Source organism: Salmo trutta, chromosome 30 (assembly GCF_901001165.1).
Source record: "Salmo trutta chromosome 30, fSalTru1.1, whole genome shotgun sequence".
Taxonomy (NCBI): Eukaryota; Metazoa; Chordata; class Actinopteri; order Salmoniformes; family Salmonidae; genus Salmo; species Salmo trutta.
In genome coordinates, this window is record NC_042986.1 from 5,108,178 (window position 1) to 5,128,818 (window position 20,641).

General features: G+C 40.4%; 1 protein-coding gene across 1 annotated transcript; it reads left to right on the forward strand.

Annotated features, from left to right (window-relative positions):
- Positions 1 to 4,539: 4,539 nt before the first annotated feature.
- LOC115168977 (protein RER1) lies at positions 4,540 to 19,640 on the forward strand. The gene is made up of 7 exons (XM_029724562.1): positions 4,540 to 4,646; positions 7,564 to 7,649; positions 7,908 to 8,012; positions 8,727 to 8,823; positions 16,511 to 16,589; positions 17,329 to 17,464; positions 17,688 to 19,640. The coding sequence occupies exons 2-7, from the start codon at positions 7,569 to 7,571 to the stop codon at positions 17,775 to 17,777; spliced, it is 588 nt and encodes a 195-aa protein (XP_029580422.1). The 5' UTR covers positions 4,540 to 4,646; positions 7,564 to 7,568; the 3' UTR covers positions 17,778 to 19,640.
- Positions 19,641 to 20,641: the final 1,001 nt, after the last annotated feature.

The following is a 20,641-nucleotide window of genomic DNA, read 5'->3' on the forward strand; positions in this document are numbered from 1 at the left end:
GTTGAATCATCAGCATACATGGACACACATGCTTTGTTTAATGCCAGTGGCAAGTCATTGGTATAAAACAAAATGAGTAGAGGGTCTAGAGAGCTGCCCTACAGTACACCACACTTTACATGTATTTATGCAACAAAAACAATTGGGAGAACAATGGAAATAAATCCCCGACTTTATTGTGCAATCCCGGTCACTTTTAAAAATATTTGTACCCACTGACCACACACTGGTTGAATCTGGGGTTCCCAAACTTTTTCCCAAACCCTTCCACCATTTCACTCAGCCCCGCATGCACGTGACCACGCCTATTTCTATGGGCACAAGCATTGTTGCTGGAGACACATTTTGTTATTTTTATATTTAACTAGGCAAGTCAGTTAAGAATAAATTCTTATTTACAATGACGGCCTACACCGGCCAAACCTGGACAACGCTGGGCCAATTGTGCTCCGCCCTATGGGACTCCGAATCACAGCTGGTTGTGATACAGCCTGGATTCAAACTGGGGTGTCTGTAGTGACGTCTCTAGCACTGAGATGCAGTGCCTTAGAACGCTGAACCAGGGTCAGTAGTGTCGTCTCTAGCACTGAGATGCAGTGCCTTAGACCACTGCTCCACTATAAAACATTTTGCCGTGTCTAATTTGTATTCATGTGATATTTGACTGACTCAAACATTACAACAAAATCTATGGACAAAGAAACCTGGGCTAGTTGATCTGGACATTTCTGACAAGTTATAAATAGCTCTATAAGGTATGCAATGACTGACATGATGCACTACCCAATTTTGAAGTTGCACCTTCCGCATTGTACTTTTACAACTTTCAAGAGTAAGAGTTCCTAGATTTTCTTTACCTTGATTTTGACAGAAAATCAATGCTGAGACCAAGGTCTCTTTTCCAGATGCGACCTGTATAGCGCCACAATACATCAAAATACAATAAACACATTAAACTACACATTTATATACACAAAAAATACACAAAAAGCAAAACACAGTAATAAAAAAAACAGACACATTCTTCAGTAAAAAGGTCCCATAAAAACTGTCTGAAATGACCTCATGGCTTCCTGCAGATTAGAGAGAGACAAGATCTGTTTCTGTAAAAAAAAAAAGCCCACTTTGAATCTTAGTTTCTTAACAAACTCAGTCGTATGTTTTGTTAACAATAAATCATTGCTTACCCAAATATCAAGGTATTTGTATGCAGGGTGTCATGACTTTGCTTTCATTAATCTGATGACTGTTATTTATCTAATCAACTAACTATGTTTCATTGTTACCTGTTCTGTGAAGGGAGTAGTACACAGAGTTATACAAGATCTTCAGTTTCTTGGCAATTTCTCGCATGGAATAGCCTTCATTTCTCAGAACAAGAATAGACTGATGAGTTTCAGAAGAAAGTTCTTTGTTTCTGGTCGTTTTGAGCCTGTAATGGAACCCACAAATGCTGATGCTCCAGATACTCAACTAGTCTAAAGAAGGCCATTTTTTGTTGCTTCTTTAATCAGTACAACAGTTTTCAGCTGTGCTAACATAATTGCCAAAGGGTTTTCTAATGATCAATTAGCCTTTTAAAATTATCAACATGGATTAGTTAACACAACGTGCCATTGGAACACACGAGTGATGGTTGCTGATAATAGGCCTCTGTACGCCTATGTAGATATTCCATAAAAAATCTGAAGTTTCCAGCTACAATAGTCATTTACAACAATGTCTACACAGTATTTCTGATCAATTTTATGTTATTTTAATGGACAATAATGTGCTTTAATTTCAAAAACAAGGAAATTTCGAAGGCGCCCCAAACTTTTGAACAGTAATGTATATGACTCCGGAAAAAAATAGAAAGTGTTTTGCTAAGTGGGATGCTTGGGAAACCCCAACTCTGACATCATCCCATAGAAGTTGAAATGTAAAGCAAATAAGGTAAGGGTTAAGGCTAGGCTTAGGTAAGGAGTTATGCTTAAAGTCAGGTTTAGGCTAAGGGTTAGGGTTTAGTTTAGGGTCGTCCCAAGTAACCCACTTAGCATCTGCCATATACAGTGCATTCGGAAAGTATTCAGACCCCTTGACTTTTTCCAAATTTTGTTACGTTACAGCCTTATTCTGAAATGGATTAAGTTGTTTTTTCCCCACATCAATCTACACACAATACCCCATAATGAGTCCAAATTTGAGATTTTTGGTTCTAACCGCTGTGAAATTGTGAGATGCAGAGTAGGTGAATGGATGATCTCCGCAAGGAGCAAGGAGGAGGAGAAGGTGTGAGGTGCTTTGTTGGTGACACTGTTGTGATTTATTTAGAATTCAAGGCACACTTAACCAGCATGGCTACCACAGCATTCTGCAGTGATATGCCATCCTATCTGGTTTGCGCTTAGTGGGACTACCATTTGTTTTTCAACAGGACAATGACCCAAAACACACCTCCAGGCTGTGTAAGGGCTATTTAACCAAGAAGGAGAGTGATGTAGAGCTGCATCAGATGACCTAGACTCAATAACCCAACCTCAACCCAATTGAGATGGTTTGGGATGAGTCGGACCGCAGAGTGAAGGAAAAGCAGCCAACAGGTGTTCAGCATATGTGGGAACTCCTTCAAGACTGTTAGAAAAGCATTCTAGGTGAAGCTGGTTGAGAGAATGCCAAGAGTGAGCAAAGCTGTCATCAAGGCAAAGGGTGGCTACTTTGAAGAATCTAAAATATATTTGGATTTGTTTAACACTTTTTTGGTTACTACAGGATTCCATGTGTTATTTCAGAGTTTTGATGTCTTCACTATTATTCTACAATATAGAAAATAGTCCAAATAAAGAAAAAACCATTGAATGAGTAAGTGTGTCCAAACGTTTGGCTGGTACTGTAAGTATTCAGACCCTTTACTTAGTACTTTGTTGAAGCACCTTTGGCAGCCTTGAGTCTTCTTGGGAATGACACTACAAGATTTACACATCTGTATTTAGGGAGTTTCTGTAGATCATCTCAAGCTCTGTCAGGTGGGATGGGGAGCGTCACTGCACAGCTATTTTCAGGTCTCTCCAGAGATGTTCGATCGGGTTCAAGTCTGGACTCTGGCTGGGCCATTCAAGTGCATTCAGAGACTTGTCAGGAAGCCACAACTGCGTTGTCTTAGCAGTGTGCTTAGGATCGCTGTCCTGTTGGAAGGTGACCCTTCACCTCAGCCTGAGGTCGAGAGCGCTCTGAAGCAGGTTTTCATCAAGGATCTCTCTGTACTTTGCTCCGTTCATCTTTCCCTAGATCCTGACTAGTCTGCCTCTGAAAAACACCACCATGCTTTATCATGGGGATGATGCCATGTTTCCTTCAGACTTGACGCTTGGCATTCAGGCAAAAGAGTTCAATCTTCGTTACATCAGACCAGAGAATCTTGTTTCTCATGTTCTGAGAGTCTTTGGTTGCCTTTTGGCAAACTCCAAACGGGCTGTCGTGTGCCTGTTATTGAGGAGTTGCTTCTGTCTGGCCACTCTACCATAAAGGCCTGATTGATGGAGTGCTGCAGAGATGGTTGTCCTTCTGGAAGGTTCTCCCATTTCCACAGGGAACTCCTGAGCTCTGTCAGAGTGACCATCGGGTTCTTGGTCACCTCCCTGACCAAGGACCTTCTCCCCCTATAGCTCAGTTTGGCCGGGTGGCCAGCTCTAGAAAGAGTCTTGGTGGTTCCAATCTTCTTCCATTTAAGAATGATGGAGGCCACTGTGTTCTTGGGGACCTTCAATGCTGCATAAATGATCTGTGCCTCGACACAATCTTGTCTCGGCGCTCTACAGACAATTCCTTCGACCTCATGGCTTTGTTTTTGCCCTGACATACACTGTTAACTGTGGGACCTTATATAGACAGGTGTGTGCCTTTCCAAATTATGTCCAATCAATTGAATTTACCACAGTTGGACTCCAATCAAGTTGCAGATGATCAATGGAAGGAGGATGCACCTGAGCTCAATGTCAAGTCTTATAGCAAATGGTCTGAATACCTATGTAAATAAGATATTTCTGTTTTTTTTATATACATTTGAAAACATTTTAACTTTTTCATTATGGGTTGTGTGCAGATTAATGAGGATTTTTATTTATTTAATCAATTTTAGAATAAGGCTGTAACGCAACAAAATGTGGAAAAAGTCAGGGGTCTGAATACTTTCCGAATGCATTGTAAGTTCCTTCAAACAGTTAATGACCCTCGTCCTAGTGAGTAAACATACAACTTGTCAAAAGGTATGTGTACTCTGTCATATGCTGTATTATATTATTTTTAGAGAGAAAGAATAAGTAGGCTATTTAATTAGGAGCATTATTTTAGGCTATGTGAAAAGCAATTGAAAGTACAGGTTTGGCTGGATTTTTTGTTGTTGTTGCAATAGTGTCATATATAATTGTAGTTCATATTTTCCCCTTGTCTTTTGAAAGAAGTAGGCATTTTAAATTCTCCAGTGGCCAGGCAAAGTGCAACAAACCCCCTGTGCATCTCCCACACGGTCCAGGGTTTTCTTGGCTCTTCTGATCTTGCCTGCCGTACTTTAAAGCGAGTCCTCGCGGAAGTACTGACGTGTACACATTAGCCGAACCAGCACGAGAGGTAGTTAGGTAGAGCCGAGAGTGACACAGCGGCAGAATCAGGTAAGAAAACCCTGTCTTGCAGCAGTATGTCTGTCAGTAGGTGTGTGAACATATGTTCTTTAGTTTTAGTGGAATTAAGAGAACCAATACCAAAGTCATATTTCAATTGAATTCCTCTCTCAATATGGTTTCGAGAGGCTATGCCTATGCTAGCTAGAAAGGGCTCAGTTTCTAACCGGAAGTGAGTTGTCAAATTCACGAAGTTACTGCTGGTGGGTGTAGTTCAATTTCCCGCTGATTTGTAGCCATCAAAATGACAAGATTGAGATTAAAGACTACAATTTCCTTCTGTAAGGTAGCAGGGTTGAACTGTTTGATTCCCGCTACACATTATGGGAAGTAGAGTGAATCCATCAGTGTTTCACACACACACTGTTAATGAAAGGTGGTTGTTTAAAAACTACAGAAACCAGGAAGTTGTTTTTTGGGGGCGGGCATCACTAATTAGCTTTTTTCTAATGTTAGCTAACGTCACTCACCCTGCTTGCGAGACAGGAAAACATTTAATCAAAATTGCGCTATGAATCAAAAACACAAATGCTAAACATCTCAAACACTATAAATAATTGTTTTAGCTGGCTACAGTAGCTAGCAACTGCATTCGTTGGCTCGCTCGCTAGCTAACCAGTAAACGATTCAACGTTGGAGAGCTAACTAGCCATTATGAGAAGAGACCGTCTATGTGAGCGACTCAACTCCACGATTTACGATAGAGTTGCGCGCCGACTAGTGTGTGGGCGGCTTATGTTATGTTTTTAATACAAACTACCGATTTCAGGGCTATTCTTTGGGTGCTGAAATATGTCGTTTTTGATAAATGTAATTTTGTGACTTCGGAACTCCAGTCTGCCCACACTAGTCGCAGCTCGTTTAATTTAGTTTAGTTTAGTTTAATTCTGCTATCAAGTCTGTCATTATCAGCTAACCTAAGTCTCACAATAATTGGACCGCTGTTTGATAAGCAACGTGACATTTGACATGAATGGTAATTAAAATGAAACTATTATCGTTTGAGCCGGTAGACCTTCCAAGGGGGCTAGCCTATTACAAGCCAAGGCCTTTGGGTGGGCCGAGTTGGGATAACATTAAACCAGTACTTAGGCTTGAGGAGAAGATATCTCCTCTGACGCCCATTATCCTTAAATTTCTAAGTCCCATTAATCAGCTCTGCAAATGTGATGTCAAAATAAGTTCAGTACGCACCCAAAATATGGAGTTTCGCAGCGTCTTTACTGCCGTTGTGCGCAGTATGTACTTGCAAAAGACTTCTAAATAAAAATAGTTTTTGACCAAGTGCATGAGCCAAATCCATCTTCGGCACCTCCCAATATAATAACTGATTACTACCACGCACAGGAAGGCTGATCCAGCAGCAGTACAGTATTCCTTAAGATAATTTATTTTATTTAGACCTTTTTTGGCAGTACATACCATGCCGAACGGCAATAATGACAATACTTTCTCTGCAAAACTATTTTGGTGAGTACTATGACATAACATATGCAGAACTGGTTCAGGATAACATGTCAATTATCCTATGTTGATGTTAGGTTGATGTAGCTGACTTAACTCAATTCCATGGAGTTGAGCAGGGACCAGGCTTTGTGGAATTCAGCTACTACTACATCGAATTGCTCCCAAGGTCAATACTTAAATATTTACATTATGTAACACCATGATGTACCTATGTTTGCCCTCTAGTTGCATGCCTTTCCTTGTTTGCAGAAATCCGATTGTTTGCTCGTTGCTTTTAGATGGCATATGCATGTGCCAATTTTGAATCTCAACAACCAGTCGGTTGTACTTGATTCATGTTTTATAAAAAAAAATATGGATTTCAGCAAACAAAGGCACTCAACTACAGAGGATTAAACATAGGTACAAGGTAAGCATTTCATTTTTTGTTGTTGAAGTATTGACCTTGGGCAAATCAATTTAGTCAGAGCTGAATTCCACAAAGCCTGGTCTCTGCTCAACTCTGTTCATGGAGTTCATCAGAAACTTCCTTTACGGACCTCCTGAAAGGCGCAACGGTCTAAGGCACTGCATTGCAGAGCTGGAGGCATCACTACAGACCTGGGTTTGACCCCGGGCTGTATCACAACCGGCCGTGATCAGGAGTCTCATAGGGCAGCGCATAATTGGCCCAGCATCATCCGGGTTAGGGGAGGGTTTGGCCAGAAGGGATTTACTTGGCACATCGCGCTCTAGCGACTCCTTGTGGTGGGCCAGACGCCTGCAGGTTGACCTCGGTCATCAGTTGAACGGTGTTTCCTCCGACACATTGGTGCGGCTGACTTCTGGGTTAAGTGGGCGGGTGTTAAGAAGCGCGGTTTGTTTCGGGGGATGCATGACTCAACCTTCGCCTCCTATGCATGTTGGGGAGTTGCAGTGATGAGACAAGATCGAAATTGGGGTGAAAAAATATATAAATAAATAAATACCATGTAGTTTAGTCAGTTAGGTTGATGAAGCTTTGTTGTCGCTGTATGTGAGTGTTGTTGCCATGTTATTATATGTGGAAAAAGACTAACTGAATAAACTAGCTAGCTATATAGCTAGCCAATTAAAAAATTACTGTAGCCGACATGTTGGGTAAGGATGATCTGCCAGTGTTAGTACTGAATACCAATAGACAATTTGCCAAATTGCTCTGAGCTAAAGGCCAAATATCCTCAGGCTCATCTGTCCCCACATTATTTACATGCAGCAAATGTAGCCATGCTGTGTGAGTCGCAGCCAGGCAAGACGTTCTTGTCTTGTCTTGATAGCACACCACATCAACACATTGTGTCTATAACACCTTACTATAAACACTTTGTCTACAGATCCACACTCACATTGCTAACAAAAAGCCTGTGGTGGTGAAATCTGTTCAAGTAATACCTGTTAACAACCCATTTCTCTCCTTCCACAGACAGAATGTCAGAAGGGGACAGTGTTGGTGAATCAATCCATGGGAAACCATCCACAATCGGAAGCTTCTTCACACGGGTTGGACAGGTACTGCTGCCAGGGCCTTTAGTTGTTCTCTCATCAAATGTCAAGAGGAAAGAAAACTAGGCTAAACCAAGGGAAACGCTGCCACCCCTGTTTTGATGAAGACAACCATTCGACCCACTGTCACGGTGGTGCTGCATTGAAAAGCTAGAAATTGCACTTCAGATAAGACGATGTGAAAATGTGACACTATATCTAATGTTTACTGTTGCTCTCCTGGTAATGGTTGTGCACTGTCTTTCTGGTTGGTGTCTTTTCCAGATCTATCAGTCATGGCTAGACAGGTCGACGCCGTTCTCCATAGGGCGATGGGGAGTCACTCTTTCGCTAACGGCCATCTACATGATCAGAGTGTACATATTACAGGTAGAGAAACACACCACACTCAGGGCTCATTCTGGGTCGCGTTCAGGAGGTTGCAACGTACTGAACGCTACAGATAGAAGTGCCATGAGTAGAGCTGACATTTTTCCTTTCTCAGCATGTCGAAGAGGTATGTCTGTTCTGCACAATATATTTATATCTTAGCGTTCCACAACATTTTGCCCTACTGAATATGCACCTGACGTATTTTGAAGGTAGACTCGGTAATCTGGCATCACATACAGGGCGACAACTTCCTCCTTTGACAAACAACAACAAAAGTCAAATCTGCCAAGATTTGGGTATGCCTCAATGGAGGGAGCCTGTAACTGGCTTGTCAGATTTGAATTCTAGTGTTTATGACTGATCATGTTACATTTCTGAGTTTGAACGTTAATATATTTTGGGGCTCTCCTAGGGTTCTGCAATTTGCCTTTAGGCGTAATATGCACTTGCACACATCCAAGGAGTAGAAGATCACTTTGGGAACGTCTGTGTGAAAATGTAGGGTACTGTTTTCCCTTTAGACTAGTATTGCCCCAGATATTGTCAAATCAGTCAATGTGATACATTTGTGAATTATGTGAGGGAATACACATGTTTACGCTTATTTAATTTCCAGTTTGGATAAGAGCGTCTGCTAAATGAGTAACGTTTTAAAATGTAATGTATGAAATTCAAATGAACACTAATATAGGTTTTCTCTGCTCCCTCCAGGGTTGGTATATTGTAACATACGCTCTGGGAATCTACCATCTCAACCTGTTCATCGCTTTTCTATCACCAAAAGTGGATCCATCAATGCTTGACGAAGGCAAGTTGGAGTTCACTGTAACATACGACATTCCTTTGGGTTGCAGTCATGTTTAAGATGTTTACTTTCTCACATAAAACTATGTCTTCTAGCACTCACTCTTCATGAAGATACCCTCAAAGCACTCTCCATATGTAGGACTGTGGCTAGAGACTATATTTAAAAAAACTTTGACTAGGGGTGTGTGTCTTTGGCCGACTACGCATCTTGATACACTGGTGTGCATATGATTCAGGAAAGATACATTATAGTTTGGGACGATTCAATATTATGTTTCAGTCCAATGCAGATAAATATTTATTTTCAGTGAATCTGGATACGTTTTCATCCTTATGACTAAACAAAGACTATTAAATGACATTTTCTAATTGGGTGATTCTCAAGAAACTGGCACCTCACAAACATTCCTCTTGGATTCACTAAGATTAGATCTGTATTCATCTATTTCATAATTATGTTTATTAATGAGATTATGTAATTTACAACAATTTCCACATCTACCAATGCAAAAATTATCATTACTGCAACAGTTTTAGAAGTCCAAGGTAGTAATAACAAATACATTTCTAATATTTGTTTTAGCATTCCTCACTTAATGAAAAGGCCTGAGTTAAACATAACACGGAAAACAAATATTTAAAATGTAACTTCTCATTACCGCAACACAACCTTTTCTGAATCTTGTGTATAGATGGTATTTTCATGTACACATTTAGATAAAGGGATAGTATCAGATTAAGCCCAAATAACTAAAGAGTACATTTTATTTGTTCTAATAGTTTTAAATGTTGGTGCATTACGGTAATGATGAGCAGGTTTCAGAGATGAGAATGCGTGTTTGATAGTTGGCGATTTAAAAATTATACTGAGCTCTATTAGAGATTAGATATACTTTTGTGTATATAGTGTACAGTTGAAGTCGGAAGTTTACATGCACCTTAGCCAAATACATTTAAACTCAGTTTTTCACAATTCCTGACATTTAATCCTAGTAAAAATTCCCTGTCTTAGGTCAGTTAGGATCACCACTTTATTTTAAGAATGTGTAATGTCAGAATAATACCTTGACTTTGTTGTCCTTAAGCCATTTTGCCACAACTTTGGAAGAATGTTTGGGGTCATTGCCCATTTGGAAGACCCATTTGCGACCTAGCTTTAACTTCCTGACGGATGTCTTGAGATGTTGCTTCAATATATCCACAATTTTCCCTCCTCATGATGCCATCTATTTTGTGAAGTGCACCAGACCCTCCTGCAGCAAAGCACTCCCACAACATGATGCTGCCACCCCCGTGCTTCACGGTTGGGATGGTGTTCTTCGGCTTGCAAGCCTCCCCCATTTTCCTCCAAACATAACAATGGTCATTATAGCCAAACAGTTCTATTTTTGTTTCATCAGATCAGAGGACATTTCTCCAAAAAGTACGATCTTTGTCCCCATGTGCAGTTTCAAACTGTAGTCTGGCTTTTTTATGGCAGTGGCTTCTTCCTTGCTGTGTGGCCTTTCAGGTTATGTCGATATAGGATCATTTTGCTGTGGATATAGATACTTTTGTACCTGTTTCCTCCAGCATCTTCACAAGGTCCTTTGCTGTAGTTCTGGGATTGATTTGCACTTTTTGCACCAAACTACGTTCATTTCTAGGAGACAGAACGCGTCTCCTTCCTGAGCGGTATGACGGCTGCGTGGTCCCATGGTGTTTATACTTGTGTACTATTGTTTGTACAGATTAACGTGGTACCTTCAGGCGTTTGGAGGATGAACCAGACTTGTGGAAGTCTACAAAAAAAAATTCTGAGGTCTTGGCTGATTTCTTTTGATTTTCCCATGATGTCAAGCAAAGAGGCACTGAGTTTGAAGGTAGGCCTTGAAATACATCCACAGGTATGCCTCCAATTGACTGAAATTATGTCAATTAGCCTATCAGAAGCTTCTAAAGCCATGACATCATTTTCTGGAATTTTCCAAACTGTTTAAAGGCACAGTCAATTTAGTGTATGTGAACGTCTGACCCACTGGAATTGTGATACAGTGAAATAATCTGTCTGTAAACAATTGTTGGAAAAATTACTTGTCATACACAAAGTAGATGTCCTAACCGATGTGCCAAAACTATAGTTTGTTAACAAAAAATTTGTGGAGTGGTTGAAAAACGAGTTTTAATGACTCCAACTTAAGTGTATATAAACTTCCGACTTCAACTGTATGTGTACACCCCTTCAAATTAGTGGATTTGGCTATTTCAGCTACACCCGTAGCAGCTACAGCCCTGCAATCACCATAGACAAACATTGGCAGAAGACTGGCCTTACTGGAAAAACTCAGTGACTTTCAACGCGGCACCGTCATAGGATGCCACCTTTCCAACAAGTCAGTTCGTCAAAGTTCTGCACTGCTAGAGCTGCACCGGTCAACTTTAAGTGCTGTTATTGGGAGGTGGAAACATCTAGGAGCATCAACGGCTCAGCCACGAAGTGGTAGGCCATACAAGCTCACAGAATGGGACCGCCGAAGCGCGTAAAAAACGTCTGTCCTTGGTTGCAACACTCACTACCGAGTTCCAAACTGCCTTTGGAAGCAACGTCCGCAGAATAACAGTTCGTTGGGAGCTTCATGAAATGGTTTCCATGGCTGAACAGCCACACGCAAACCTAAGATCACCATGCGCAATGCCAAGCTTTGGCTGGAGTGGTGTAAGGCTCGCTGCCATTGGACTCTGGAGTAGTGGAAACGCGTTCTCTGGAGTGATGAATCACGCTTCACCATCTAGCAGTCCAATGGCCGAATCTGGGTTTGGCGGATGCCAGGAGAACATTACCTGCCCCATTGCATAGTGCCAACTAAAGTTTGGTGGAGGAATAAAGGTCTGGGGCTGTTTTTCAGGGTTCGGGCCATGCCCCTTAGTTCCAGTGAAGGGAAATCTTAACGCTACAGCATACAATGACATTCTAGACAATTCTATGCTTCAGTTTGGGGAAGAACCTTTCCTGTTTCAGCATGACAATGCCCCTGTGCACAAAGCAAGGTCCATACAGAAATGTTTGTCGAGATCGGTGTGGAAGAACTTCACTGGCCTACACAGAGCCCTGACCTAAACCCCATCAAACAGCTTTGGGATGAATTGGAATGCCGACTGTGAGCCAGGCCTAATTGCTCAACCTCAGTGCCCGACCTCACTAATGCTCTTGTGGCTGTATGGAAGCAAGTCCCAGCAGCAATGTTTCAACATCTAGTGGTAAGCCTTCCCAGAAGAGTGGAGGCTGTTATAGCAGCAAAGTGGGACCAACTCCATATTAATGCCCATGATTTTGGAATGGGATGTTTGACGAGCAGGTGTCCACATACTTTTGGTCATGTACTGTATCATGGGTGAATAAAACTTTATTTAAAAAAAGTGTTTTTACAGAAACTTGAAAAAGTATTAAGGTAATGACAAACATGTCCACAGACAGTGTTTTTACTTAATACATATTTTGTTTAATGTGAACTTCAAATGGTATACAATTTATGATAAATCAAATTTTATTTGTCACATACATGGTTAGCAGATGTTAATGCGAGTGTCGTGAAATGCTTGTGCTTCTAGTTCCGACCATGCAGTAATATCCAAACTACAGCAACAGTGTTTTATTCGAATACATTAGGTTTTTCGAAAGTAAAATTATATAAAAGGAACTGAATTTATGGATGCATTTTGTTAATGAGAATTTGGGATGAAAATGTATGAAATTCAGGCTCATATTTATTTGAAATGAGACACTGCCTAAACTAGGCACCTAAGTCTTCAGAATGATTGCAGATGCAACATGGTTTTCTTTGTCCATTTGCAACTGTCAAACTGGTATCATGAGAATTACTCATTTCTGAAAACATTGCCATTGAGCTATAGGCTAATGCCAAAATTAGATCACAAAATTCAGATATTTATTACAGTTCAGTTCAAGGTTATTTTATGGCTAGGATTGTGACCGAATCGGGGGTCGTCTCATACCAGTTCTCAGAAAGTATTGGTGAATAGTTAAACCCCTACTCTGTACGCTAAAGCAGCCTTTCTTTAAGTATGGTTTGCGACCCACCTGTTAATGGTGGGTTGCGACGTGTCACAGTAAATGTATAATTATTTAATTCATTACCGGAATTGATTTGGCCAAGTGCAATTGCGCTCTATGGTCAGTGCTCTCTCTGCTTAGCAGGGGTGTCTCTGCTCATTTTGGTATCTGCGCGAGTGGGAGGGAGAGACACCTGTGTGCTTTGCAGTTTGATCTTGTTTCTGCAGTTTTATTGAAGATCACTCCGCGACAGCCACTGATTTGTTATTCTCACTCGCCATCACTCACCGCTGTCATCAAATGGACTCAAGCTAGCCACAAGTTCTGACTTAGCTCATACAGCGCAAATACAGCGATGAGTTTCTCTCTCATGCAAACTTTGAGAAATGTTGAGGAGCACCCACAGTATGTTTTATGCGGGAAGTGCTTAGTAATGAGTCTCTCAAAACAAACAAATTAAAACGACACATCCTGACCAAACATCCACAGCATGAGGATAAACCCAGGGAGTTTTTTCAGAACAGGGCACAATGCTTCAGGAGACAGTGCATCGACATTGGAAAAGTAAGTCAGCTAGCAAGGCACTGTTGTCATTTTAGAACAGGTATAATAAGCGGAAATAAGGAAGTACTAACTCTCATAGTAGTAAATGTGAAATTCTCTTTCAAACAATCCCCTTGTACACAGCTAAGAGCTAGCTAATGTTAGCAAAAGCAAGTTAGCTAATAATAATTAACTAGTGAAGTCAGTTAAGAACAAATATTATTTTTTTTACAATGATGGCCTACCAGAAGGCCTCCTGCGGGGACGGAGGCTGGGATTAAAAAGAAATATTGGACAAAACACACAAAAATGAGACAAAACAACACTACATAAAGAGAGACCTAAGGCGACGACAGCATGACAGCAACACAGCATGGCAGCAACACAACATGATAGCAGCACAAAACATGGTACAAATATTATTGGGTACAGACAACCAGCACAAAGAGGAAGAGACACCAGAGCATCACACGAAGCAGCCACAACTGTCAGTAAGCGTGTCCATGATTGAGTCTTTGAATGAAGAGCAGGAGATAAAACTGTCCAGTTTGTTGCAGCTCGTTCCAGTCGCTAGCTGCAGCGAACTGAAAAGAGGAGCGACCCAGGGATGTGTGTGACTTGGGGCCTTTTAACAAAATGCGACTGGCAGAATGGGTGTTGTATGTGAAGGATGAGAGCTGCAGTAGATATCTCAGACAGGGGGGAGTGAGGCCTAAGAGGGTTTTATAAAGAAGCATCAACCAATGTGTCTTGCGACGGTTATACAGAGATGACCAGTTTACAGAAGAGTATAGAGTGCAGTGATGAAATCTAATGGCTGAATGGTAAAGAACATCTAGCCGCTCGAGAGAACCCTTACCTGCCGATCTATAAATTATGTCTCCGTAATCTAGCATGGGTAGGATGGCCATCTGAATCGGTTAGTTTTGCAGCTGGGATGAAAAGAGCGATTTACGATAGAGGAATCTAAGTCTAGATTTAACTTTAGCCTGCAGCTTTGATATGTGCTGAGAGAAGGACAGTGTACTGTCTAGCCATACTCTCAAGTACTTGTATGAGGTGACTACCTCAAGCTCTAAACCCTCCAAGGTAGTAATCACACCTGTGGGGAGAGGGGCATTCTTCTTACCAAACCACATGACCTTTGTGTTGGAGGTGTTCAGAACTAGGCTAAGGGCAGAGAAAGCTTGTTGGACACTTAGAAAGCTTTGTTGTAGAGGGTTTAACACAATCCGGGTAGGGGCCAGCTGACTATGACTATCATCTGCATATAAATGGATGAGAGCTTCCTACTGCCTGAGCTATGTTGATGTAAATTGAGAAGATCGTGGGGCCTAGGATCGACCCTTGGGGTACTCCCTTCGTGATGTGCAGTGGCTGAGACTGCAGATGTTCTGACTTTATACAAATAGCAGCACAACATTGCTTAGAATCACGGGCAATAGTGACATCATTGAGGACCTTTAAGGTTGCAGTGACACATCCATAACCTGAGCGGAAACCAAATTGCATACCAGAGAGAATACTATAGACATCAAGAAAGCCAGTTAGTTGATTGACAAGTTTTCCCAACACTTTTGATAAACAGGGCAAAATAGAAATTGGCCTATAACAGTTAGGATCAGCTTTATCTCCCCCTTTTAAATAAAGGATGCACCGTGGCTGCCTTCCAAGCAATGGGAACCTTCCCAGAGAGGAGAGACAGGCTTGGCGACGAAAAGGGCTGCAACCTTAAAGAAAGAATCTGACCCAGATGTTTTTTGGGGGTCAAGTTTAAAACTTCTTCAGGATTGGTGGGTCCCCTGCGGGACGGTTGAGCTAACATAGGCTAATGCGATTAACATGAGGTTGTAAGTAACAAGAATATTTCCCAGGACATAGACACATCTGATATTGGCAGAAAGCTTACATTCTTTTTAATCTAACTGCACTGTCCAATTTACAGTAGCTATTAGTGAAATACCATGCTATTGTTTGAGGAGAGTGCACAGTTTTGAACATGAAAAGATATAAATAAATAAACAAATTAGGCACATTTGGGCAGTCTTGATACACCATTTTGAACAGAAATGCAATGGTCCATTGGATCAGTCTTAAACTTGTACATACACTGCTGTCATCTAGTGGACAAAATCTAAATTGCACCTGAGCTGGAATAATACATTATGGCCTTTCTCTTGCATTTCAAAGATGATGGTACAAAATATATATATATATATATATAATACAATATACATCTTTTACCAGATCTAATGTGTTATAATCTCCTACATTCCTTTCACGTTTCCACACACTTCAAAGTGTTTCCTTTCAAATGTTACCAAGAATATGCATATCCTTGCTTCAGGGCCTGAGCTACAGGCAGTTTTTCATCTGTATTGTTACTTAGGGTTGTATTATCAAACTGAGCCTGTTTCCAATAGGACACTGCACTAGGATTGCTCTATGGACTTTTACAATGTAGCCTAGCTTTCCAGTGCAAAGCTGTGTGTTCTGTTGTACATCTGTGTGATGTGATCAATCTGTTTATTCCAGTTCAGAATGAAAATTATTTATTGTATTTTAACAGCAACAGTTCCAATCTAGACATATGTAAGAGGTTTTTAATGGGGAAAATAAACATGAATTTATATTGGTATTTAATTTCATTATTTGTTTTTGTCTATATTGCATTTCTTTTAGACATAAGGGAAATTAAATGTACCGATAATTACGTATAGTTGCATGTTTTCATGAGCTTGGGTCCCAGGAAAACAGAATTTCTAATTTGGTTCCCAGGCTGAAAAAGTTTAAGAACCCCTGCACTAGAGAAACAAGATATTGGCGAGCTCCTTTCCTTTCAATGTGATGAGAGTAACTTAGAAAGGTATTTCTTTGGAAGCTCTTGGGTTACTATGTAAATACTATTTAAAATGCCTTCAGTGACATTTTGGTATTTAAAACAGAATGCAAAGTGTCTACACCAGTGCTCTTGTCAGGATGCCATTTAGATCAGTTTTGAAACTCTGTAGTCACTGTTCTTGTTTTGAGTCCATTTGATTGGCTATCAATGTGATCCTCGCTGTAACTTTGCTCCCCCTCCATTCACCTGTAGATGAGGGCCCGGCGCTCCCCACCAAGCAGAACGAGGAGTTCCGTCCGTTCATCAGGAGGTTGCCTGAGTTCAAATTCTGGTGAGAGCCCCCACCCCACACTCACACCATCTCTAGCTGTCATCTACCCAGCTAGGCCTTTCACTGAACTGGACTGAGTTACAGGCTTGTGTATCATTTGTGCCCACTATTTCAGTGTCCTGTCGGAATATTCCACGAATCTTTGAGTGAATGATTCAATGTCACACAGAAAATACACACAATCCATGGAAAGTGAGAACACACATTAACATAGTACAATACTGTCCAGCCATGTAATGGTTGTGGTGTTCTATGTCCCACTATTCAATAGCCTGGTTCACAGAAAAGACCTCCTGCACACTGTCCCTTGCAAATTCTCTCCTTTTATTCTGTTTACTCACCAAGTAGCCAGCTCACCCACCAATGTCAAGATATTCTTGGCCTGTGAAAGTATATTTCCAATAGGACACTGCACTAGGATTGCTCTATGGACTTTTACAATGTAGCCTAGCTTTCCAGTGCAAAGCTGTATTGTTGTACATGCTTTCCTGAAGCCTATCAATGCCATTTCATTCTCAACCTGAACCTATAACAACAATGCTAATATGTACTGGAGGTGGCACTGACAAGTATGTTGTTGCCCATACTTATTTTGATGGTAGGAAACAGAAATCTCTTGTGCTTACCTTTTGTAGTTTACTTGTGCTTTTTTTACCACTGTCTACAGGAAAGGAACTTGCTATCATTAACGCTGACTTTTTGTTGTTGTTGTGCATTTGTTTTTCTTTTATGTCTTCAGGCATTCGGCAACAAAAGGCATCGTCATCGCCATGATTTGCACGTTCTTTGAAGCCTTCAATGTGCCAGTGTTCTGGCCCATACTTGTAATGTACTTCATCATGCTTTTCTGTATCACCATGAAGAGGCAGATCAAGGTATGGGAAACCCAGTGACGCTGCTGCTGACTCTGCATGATATATATATATATATATATATATATATATATATAGTCAGTCGTATCAGACCATTCAATCCTAATGAATTCCTCTGCTCTTGATATGTATCTGGAATTAATCATGCACGTCAATCTTCACTTAGAATTCAGTGAATAAGAACATCATGTAAATGTGGCTAATTTTATTTTTCTTCTACTTTCAGCATATGGTCAAATACAGATACCTCCCCTTCACACACGGGAAGAGGACTTACAGAGGCAAGGAAGAAACCGGGAAACCTTTTGCTAGTTAAAATCAAACCCTCCCCCTTAACCCCCCCCCATTGAGAATGAAAAGTTATGGAAAAATAGTATATGTGGGTAAAAGGGGTCAGTGATTGTCTGAGGGGGGAAAAAAGATACAATAAATAGTTTTGATCCAAAATGTTGACAGTATTGGATGGTAGTAGTGCTGAGGATTGACGTAATCACAAGAGAACACGCTGCCTTTGGTTATTATGGGGAGTCATCTCTCAGCCGCGGGATGAAACGCAGTGCCGCCCTTTGCCTTGTAACCCCATGGGGTAAGTATGAACTCTGCTAGAGGGGGCGCCACTAGACGGATTGCAGGAAAAATTCAGTTGTGGATTCTTAATGACGCTCCATTTCTAACTGCTCTGTCTTCAAGTGAAATACAACTACTTTTGATTAAAGACATGGTACCTACTCGTTTATAACGTGTAATTGTGGGAAGTCCTTAGGTTTAGAATGAAATAACCTGATTAGATGTACTTTTTTAAATTATTTTATTGAAGTAAATATGAACGATTTAAATTGATGTGGGTCTATGATCAAGTGTACTTTTGCACTGTCTTGAGACTCACACCAGAAATGTTCCTTTATGTAAAGCAGTTCATTTTTAGTGACTGGTTACCCTTCAGTTAAACACGAATTCACTACATACAATACCTATTCAGAACCATAATCCAACCATCTATTGATGGCACAAGCAGTGATTTAGGTATAGGAGATTGGTTCAATAACAAGTTGGCGAAGAGTGAAAAATCACTGCATGGCTAGGACAGAGTTGGTGTACTTTCCAGAGAATATCATCATGGAGAAATATGAAATGTCATGTTTTGTACAACATTATGTACAGAGAGGTTTAAGAAAGCCCAGTTCAAGTTGTGTGGCTGCTAAAAAGAAAAAAAAGTATTATTAATTTGTTACCGTTTTTCCCTCCGTAGCCATAGAATCCTTTTTGTGTTTATTCCTTCTGCTTTTCCCGTCATGTCAAAAATACGTTTTGTTGTACAGTTGAAGAGGACAGTAACTGTCATTCAGCACTACTGGATACTAAATGACAGATTACTTTACGTCTAGCTATGGGGAAGCAAATCAAGTAGTTAAACTTCAGATTTATGCTTTGCGCCCCCTGTGAATATATTTTTTTGGGGTTCAGATTTCTTAAAATGTACATCAGTATCATACCCGTATTCAAATGATTCTTTCCTTACAAAAAAGTTATTCCCTGAAAGACCATATCCTTTGAACAAGCAGTTTAGGCAACTGTTTACAAACTGGGGTATATTGCATTCAAATCTAGTAGCTTGATACTCACATTCTGTATTTTTCTTTTGACAAATGTGGTAATAGTCTATAATCATTCCAAACAAAAATATTTTCTCTTGTTTGCAAAGGACACATAAGAAAAGTGAGATTGAGAGCTTTTAATGTAACAAATGAATGAAGGGGGTATGCCGGGGATCTTATGAAAAGTGTGCGGTAGTATTTTTGGTAACCAGAGACATTTTGGAAAACCTTTGATCAGCAATAGGGAAGGAAAAAAATAATAAAAATAAAAAATCCTGTCAAAGTACATAGTGTTTCTAAGGGTTTATATCTATTTTAAAGATTACATTTGTTTTGAGGTTTATTTAACATATTTTTTTCTTCAAACAACTGTTAAACAAGTGTTCCAAGTCATCGTATGTCATTAAAAAAAAAAAAGAAACGAGTAAAATTGATTTCTAGATTTATAAACTTTCTCATGAAAGAGATTGCATGTTCTTGGTTGCTCTTGTGCTGCAATTATAAACAAAAAAAAGATTTTTAATAACTTTTAAGTGTAATTTTTTTCACTCCAAATGCTATTAAAGAGACTGTGTCCCTTCAAATTAGGTGTGGCTGTTTCTGCTTCATGTTTTTGGATCTCACTGACATTTGTCTGTTAACTTGAATCCATTCCTGCTTTTAGAAGTAACCATTAGGGCGGTAGGTAGACCAGCGAAGATGGACAGTTCGATTCCCGGGCCAGGCACTGGAAAAATAGGGGGAATTGATCTGGCAACTGGAGTGCTGCTGGGTTCACATCTTAAAGACCTTCCCCTACTGTTGGGCCCTTGAACAAGGCCATTAACCCCACAACTTGCTCTCCATCCAGGGGAGCTGCTCGTCTCAACTATGTGATGTCTATGGGGAACGATCATCAGCAGCACCTGAACAGTTGGTGTGGACACAGGCACTCTGCCTTCACATTTAGTATCTGAAGAAAACAATGATGTAGCATCTCCTAGCCCTGCAGGTAATGCACTACCTGAATAATTTTCTTGCCCAGCCTCTGAGTTTAAACTGGATGGAGAATATATACTGGGAGGACTTTGACATTCATGCCAGCAGCTCAGTTCTTTACAACAGACCGGAGACTGGATTGCTCTCTGAGTACTGTAGCACAACCTTTCCACATTCAGGGAACTCCCAACTCTAGACCTGGAGAGACACTGGGTGTGCAGGGTTGGTTTTTTACAGCCCAATTTAATTAAGCAATGCTTGTACTGAATACCAAGGTGATTATTGTAAACTGTTCTGTTAGTGTTAGTTTGGAATAAAAGCCTGCATTTGGAGTTGGAGACCCCTGAGTTAAACAAGAACACTTACATTTAAGTAAAGTGAAATGTCTTTCATAGTACTGTAAATGTATTATACCCGGGCTATTCAACTATGTTCTTACAGGGGCCAGATTTGAAAAATGTTATTTACAGGGGTGGCAGACATTTTTTACATGGGATTACTCTTCCTAAAACTGGTATAAAGAACAATGCAGAAACATAATTATAATCTTATCAAGTCCTTTTATTAAAATTAAATATGGCTAAAAGTTCATTTTAAGTGCTTTAAT

What these genes read in the sequence shown, in the direction of transcription:
- LOC115168977 (XM_029724562.1), top strand. Translation starts at nt 7,569, where the DNA reads ATGTCAGAAGGGGACAGTGTTGGTGAATCAATCCATGGGAAACCATCC. An exon ending in TCAGAGTGTACATATTACAG is followed by an intron (nt 8,013 to 8,726) that starts GTAGAGAAACAC and finishes TGCTCCCTCCAG; the next exon opens with GGTTGGTATATTGTAACATA. An exon ending in CCATGAAGAGGCAGATCAAG is followed by an intron (nt 17,465 to 17,687) that starts GTATGGGAAACC and finishes TTCTACTTTCAG; the next exon opens with CATATGGTCAAATACAGATA.